Source organism: Phaethon lepturus, unplaced genomic scaffold, assembly GCF_000687285.1.
Source record: "Phaethon lepturus isolate BGI_N335 unplaced genomic scaffold, ASM68728v1 scaffold15883, whole genome shotgun sequence".
In the NCBI taxonomy this organism is placed as follows: Eukaryota; Metazoa; Chordata; class Aves; order Phaethontiformes; family Phaethontidae; genus Phaethon; species Phaethon lepturus.
In genome coordinates, this window is record NW_010528585.1 from 38,942 (window position 1) to 45,917 (window position 6,976).

General features: G+C 45.9%; 1 protein-coding gene across 1 annotated transcript in view; it reads left to right on the forward strand.

Annotated features, from left to right (window-relative positions):
* Window positions 1-5,302, forward strand: part of BACH2 (BTB and CNC homology 1, basic leucine zipper transcription factor 2) — a 21,427-nt gene extending 16,125 nt beyond the window's left edge. The window contains exon 4 of the mRNA XM_010283714.1: window positions 4,823-5,302. Within this exon, the coding sequence (XP_010282016.1) occupies window positions 4,823-5,302 (480 nt within the window). The remainder of the gene's footprint in view (window positions 1-4,822) is intronic.
* Window positions 5,303-6,976: the final 1,674 nt, after the last annotated feature.

Sequence of the window (6,976 nt, forward strand, 5' to 3'; positions counted from 1 at the left end):
TGGCTGCGCATGCCCGTCCCTCTACACTGAGCTGATGACGGGGAGGAGTACCTGTCTTGTTCTCCAGAGCAGAGCACCAGGGACAGCACTCTAAGGGCTGGACTAGCAGCAAGGTGTGGTTCAGCTTGATACTTGTAGCCTTCACTTGAAAATTAATTTGGGTTCATTGGCTTTATGCAATCCCGTGGCATTGCTGTTACTGTCTAACGTAATCAAATTTTTGAAGTCCCCTTCTCTCCCCAGGACATACACACATCTCAGGAAATGAATGAAAGGTATATGAGTGACTTTTTGGGCCTCATCCAGGCTGAATTTCAGGAATCAAAAACCTTCTGAGGTACAGGATTCTACAAAAGAAAATATTGAAGTTTCTATTTAGCAAGCTGGACTTGAGTATGTAGCCTTATGTAGTGAGCAAGCCAACTAGGGAAAGCGCCCCGCTGGACCTGTTATTTACGAACAGAGAAGGACTTGTGGGTGATGTGATGGTTGGAGGCCATCTTGGGCATAGCGATCACAAGGTAATAGAGATTTCAATCCTTGGACAAGTAAGGAGCGGGGTCAGCAGTACTGCCACCTTGGACTTCTGGAGGGCAGACTTTGGCCTCTTTAGGAGACTGGTTGACAAAGTCCCTTCGGAGGAAGTTCTGAAGGGCAAAGGAGTCCAGGAAGGCTTGACGTTCTTCAAGAAGGAAATCTTAAAGACTCAGGAACAGGCCGTCCCCATGTGCTGAAAGACAAGCCAGTGGGGAAGAAGACCAGCCCAGCTGAACAGAGAGCTTTGGCTGGAACTCAGGAAAAAAAAGGAGAGTTTATGACCTTTGGAAGAAGAGGCAGGCAACTCAGGAGCACTACAAGGATGTCATCAGGTGATGCAGGGAGAAAATGAGAAAGGCCGAAGCCTAACCAGAACTTAATCTGGCTGCTACTGTAAAAGACAAAAAATGTTTCTACAAATACATTAGCAGCAAAAGGAGGGGTAAGGAGAATCTCCATCCTTTATTGGATGTGGGGGGGAAACACAGTGACAAAGGGTGAGGAAAAGGCTGAGGTACTTAATGCCTTCTTTGCCTCAGTCTTTAATAGTAAGACCAGTTGTTCTCTGGGTACCCAGCTCCCTGCGCTGGAAGACAGGGATGGGGAGCAGAATGAAGCCCCCATAATCCAAGGGGAAATGGTTAGTGACCTGCTACACCACTTAGATGCACATAAGTCTATGGAGCCGGATGGGATCCACCAAAGGGTACTGAGGGAGCTGGCAGCAGTGCTCACCAAGCCACTTTCCATCATTTGTCAGCAGTCCTGGCCAACCAGGGAGGTTCCCATTGACTGGAAGTTAGTAAATGTGACACCCATCTACAAGAAGGGCTGGAAGGAGGATCCGGGCAACTTCAGGCCTGTCAGCCTGACCTTGGTACTGGGGAAGGTTATGGAGCAGAACATCTTGAGTGCCATCGCGTGGCATGTACAGCACAACCAGGTGATCAGGCCCAGCCAGCACAAGTTCATGAAAGGCAGGTCTTGCTTGACTAACCTCATCTCTTCTGTGACAAAGTGACCCGCTTAGTGGATGAGGGAGAGGCTGTAGATGTTGTCTACCTAGACCTTATTAAAGCCTTTGAGACCGTTTCCCACAGCATACTCGTAGAGAAACTGGCAACTCATGGCTCGGACAGGGTAAAAAGCTCGGTAAAAAGCTGGCTGGACATCTGGGCCCAAAAAGTTGTGGTGAATGCAGTTAAATCCAGTTGGTGGCCAGTCACAAGTGGTGTTCCCCAGGGCTCGGTATTAGGGCCAATTCTGTTTAATATCTTTATCGACGATCTGGATGAAAGGATCAAGTGCATCCTGAGTGAGTTTTCAGGTGACACCAAGTTGGGTGTGAGTGTTGATCTGCCTGAGGGTAGGAAGGCTCTACAGAGGGATCTGGACAGTCTGGATCGATGGGCTGAGGCCAACTGTATGAGGTTCAACAAGTCTAAGTGCTGGGTCTGGCACTTGGGTCACAACAACCCCATGCAACGCTACAAGCTTGGGGAAGTTGCTGGAAAGCTGCCCAGCAGAAAAGGACCTGGGGGTCCTGAATATGAGCCAGCAGTGTGTCCAGGTGGCCAAGAAACCAACAGCATCCTGGCCTGTATCGGAACTAGTGTGGCCAGCAGGAGTAGGGAAGTGATTGTACCCCTGTACTTGGCAGTGGTGAGGCTGCACCTCGAATACTGTGTTCAGTTTTGGGCCCCTTGCTACACAAAAGAGGTTGAGGAGCTGGAGCGTGTCCAGAGAAGGGCAACGAAGCTGGTGAAGGGTCTAGAGCACAAGTCTTAGGAGAACTGGCTGAGGGAACTGGGGTTGTTTATCCTGGAGAAAAAGAGGCTCAGGGAAGACCTTATCATTCACACAGTTGTAACTACCTGAAAGGAGTCTGTAGCAAGGTGGGTGTCAGTCCCTTCTCCCAGGTAACAAGCGATAGGACAAGAGGAAAAGGCCTCAAGTTGCGCCAGGGGAGGTTCATATTGGATATTAGGAAAAATTTCTTTACAGAAAGGGTTGTCAAACATTGGAAAAGGCTGCCCAGGGAAGTGGTTGAGTCATCCTCCCTGGAGGTATTTAAAAGAGATGTAGATGTGATGCTTAGGGCCATGGTTTAGTGATGGACTGGGCAGTGCTAGGTTAATGGCTGGACTTGATGATCTTAAAGGTCTTTTCCAACCTAAATGATTCTATGATTCTATGGGATCTGGTGCATCATTTTGAAACAGGGCATTCATAAAAAAGACAGCCACGAGGTGTGCAGGAGTATAAAGCTACATTTTAATTTTTAAACTCATGCAACTTCAACTTTGCCTCTCAAGCATTCTTGCCCTCCCCTCATACATATGCTGTCCAAGCAGGTAGTCTGCTTCAAGATCTTGCTGTCACTCTTAGGAGAACCAGCAGTGAAACTCCAATTGACTTCACACAATACCTGATCACTGGAAATTCTTTTTTCCTCTTCTGTCCACTATGTGATCAGCAATTTCCAGTCTCCTGAATTATGTAATGGTACTAGGGTTTAAGGGTTTCTCACTCGGCTGGGTCGTTTTTATGGAAGAGCCCTTTCCCTCGCTGCACTTACTTCCTGTAAGTCACCCATCTTCTTGACACAGATGGTTTCACAGCAGATAGTGAGTGAAATGGTTGTATCCTTTGAGTTTGATAGGTAATACTTTTTTTGCCTGCTTTCCCTCACCCATCCATCTACCCACTCAAATTCCCTTTTCTCCCTGGAAACTCACAGCATATTCTCTTCCATAATTCATTATCTCAAGATGTACTTGAGCATCTGTTTATTTTTTTATTATTTTTATGTTTTCTTGATAGATTTATCAATATTTTAGCAGTTGGTTCTTTTCATGCGCACTGCTCTCTTTCTCATTCGCACACCTGTATACTTCCAGTGCGGGCTTCGGACCCAGGGCAATACTATCAGCTGTCAACAACCACCCGTAGTTGGATTATCTGAGTTGCGGAGTTTTCACACCTCAGATGCCAAGGCAGCTTGGGTTTAGCAATGTTACTAGGTGAGGTACACAGCTGAGCTGCTTTTGGGGCCAGCTCAGCTCTGGAAATAGCTCTGGTACTCTACAAAATCTCATCTACTCCCTCGAGCTGTATGCTCACCTTTCTGGGACAGAAAGTGATGCAGCAGGACCATCCCAATCAGTCTGCACTGAGTCAACACTGTTTTTTTGGGGTATAACCACAGGCTGGGTCTGGCTCAGTGCCTAACCCCCCCAATCTGCCTCCTGAGCACAGGGAGGGCAACACTCACCCCGTAGGGGGCTTGCTGGCCACATGAGATCTAAACTGGAGATGACTCCCACCGCAGCACATCGCACAGCACCCTACGCTAGCTAGGGCTGGGGGCCTTACTGGTGCTTTGTTGGATGCAGAACAACCTGAGCTCCTTTTCCCAATTTTTGAATCCTGCATGAAAAAATAAGTCCCACCAGACTCTCTTGCTCTTTCTCCTCATTGGTACTGTCCTGCCTCTCACCTGTCCCCCTCCTAGAGCAGCCCACTGACACGGTGAAACTCTGAAAATGCCCGAGCTAGATATTGGTAGGGAAGGATATTTGGGAGCACAGGAGGCAGAGCTTGGGCAGGACAAAGGGGAAATGACATTGAGCTTGTTGTACTGAATGTTAAGAAGCGCACCAACCTGCAGGGTTTTCACATATGTCTTCATAAAAATATCTTGATTAGGTCAAACCCAAACCACTAAGCATGAGGATATAAGAAAATGAGCCATGGTGCAGGCCACAGAGCACATGCTCGGATCCTCTCCTCTGAATAACGTACCTCTCAGTGGTAATGGGGGTTCAGCTGGCACAGGGGCCAAAGCAGGTACGCCCAGCCTGGCCAACTGACCCAGCAGTTAGAGGGTGACCTGAACTTCTGCAACGTATCTTCACTTCAGGAACTAAACCCTGTTTTCTTGCTGTTTCAATGGGCAATGGCTTTTCTCCATCAAAATGTTTCTTTCAGAGTTCTTTTGTGTCATCCATCAAGCAGCTTTAGTCTATAAATGGAATTAACACTCTTTGGGAATAACTTGTGACTCTATCCTCTTCCAGCTCAAGTGTTTTTCTCCTGGTGTTTCCCAAACGGCAGTCCACACGGACCTCATGGTGGTCAAACACCTGATGTCTTTGCGACTTTTCCTCTGCCTATATAAAAATGACACAGATGTGTTGGTGTTCTTCTTGGGTACCATTGCATTACATGCTCAGAGTGTGCAGACAGCCCTTCCTCAACCTAAGATGCTTGCTTTCTTTTTCAGGTGTGTGAGAAAGAGAAATTGCTCTCAGAAAGGAACCAGCTGAAAGCAAGCATGGGAGAATTATTAGACAACTTCTCGTGTCTTTCCCAAGAAGTGTGTAGAGACATGCAGAGCCCGGAACAGATCCAAGCTCTTCACCGATACTGCCCTGTTCTCAGACCAATGGATCTACAGCCAGCCACCACCATCAGCCCCTCCCCAGCTGGCATGGAGCAGAGCCTGGTGACCTCCCAGTGCGTCGGGGAAAGCATGCAGTGCTGCTCGGAGCAAGGATCGGTGCAACTGGGAGCGCCCTGGCTGCCCAACAACATCTCGGAAAATTGTTCGGCCGGCGGGGGTTTGGATGGAGCCGACACAGGTACTTACCCCGAGAGAGAGCTTCCACCAGAGCAGAGCAGCCAAACAGTCACAGTAGACTTCTGTCAGGAAATGACTGATAAATGTACAACAGATGAACAACCTAGGAAAGATTACACCTAGTGACTTGTAACCTTAACGTTACACCTGGTCAGGTGTTCTTCAGTCAGCCAGTGGCAGTGTTCATTTGTTGTCTAGAAGAACGTATTTGGTGCACACTACAGTGGTCTTAGCAGCAATACTGTTTTTAAGTATTCCCTCCTCTGTACAAGTAGGAGTTCTCTTCACAATGGTGCTATCCCTTGCTCAGGCAGGGAACGAAGCAGTGGCAACACTGTCTGTTTTTGTATGTTGATTTCAATCTTAACAGGGATGGACATAACACCTCTGAGGACCCAACCGCAGCTTTTTTCTCAGTGGCCCATGTCACAAAACCCTAACTCAGGAATTTCCTCTGAATGTTCAATTTTTCATTGAAGACAGCTTCTTTACACATCAAAGTTTTATAGCTAAACTGTACATATTATATATAATATATATAAAATATATATATCCATATGCAAAAGTCCCTGCATGCCTCAATTTTTCTCATCCTACAAACTGGAAGCTTTCATTTCTAATGTATAAACAAGTTCCAACATTCCTTTTTGTCTTCGATGCTAGAACTAGTTTGGTAACTTGTTACATGATAAATTTTTTTTCTTGGTTCACAGTTCAGCAATATCATTCAATTTGTACTTATTTATAAAATTTTAATGTTGGAAACTTATTTGAGATTTTATTATAGACAATTTTTTTGGCACAGCCATTTTGTGCCACTTGAGCAATGTGGAGTTATTTTATTTTCTTGCAGATACTGTACAGTAATGGTCAACTTTGCCACTTGCACTGAGTTTCTGGTCAAACCTCTTTTCATAAATGAAGTTGTGACTTCAGTATAACTTGAGTATATGGTTTTCTTTGCTTTATGGCTTAAAGAAAATAGAAAAGTTTTAGCTAATAGACAAACACTCAGGAGCTCATTATGTAGTAAAAACGGTCTTGCCAAATACTGAATTCACTATACAATTTGTAAAGAGAATCTGCTTGAATTATTTTTATATTCAGACTTCTTTCTGTTTCACAAACCACGTTTAAGTGCTGTTAATGATGCTTTTGGATTCTTATAGGGGAAAGTATATTTCACTCTTTAGAGAAAAAAGTATTTGACAACTGGATCAGTTCATCATACGTTCCACGAAGTAAAGCAAATGGAGATCACATCAATACACTCGGGGGGAACTTTTTCTCCAGCCCCACTCTGCATCCTTTACTCATGGAAGCAACTGCTGCTCTGGCTAGTCCCCAGAGCCTCACCTCAGCTGTCCTCAGACGTTACCTGTTTTCTTCACCAGACCCGGGTCACAGAGGTGGGTCTGGTGAGGTCAGTGATCCTGCCTGGGTAGGCAGAGTTGCAGGTTCAGACCCCTAGTTGCTGACTTCGGCTTCCTTACAGAAGTCAAGTTAGCACCGTATTCTCTAAAAGCAAAACATACATCTGCCGACACCTGATTTGGTCGCTTACCCGTCAAATTCTTGTGTTCCAGGATCCTCTTGTCCTGCAGCGTTGCCCTCAGCACAAACTGCAGCTAAAAGAGCGCTGTCTCAAAGGAGACTACTCAGTGAATTGGCTTAGTTGTAACTGTATTGGATTTGTATCTTAAGCAATGTTGACTCATGTTATGACTGTGTGAGACAGCAGCTTTCCAAGCATAACATCTGTATGTACAGTGTAGACAGAAAAACGTCCTCCTAATG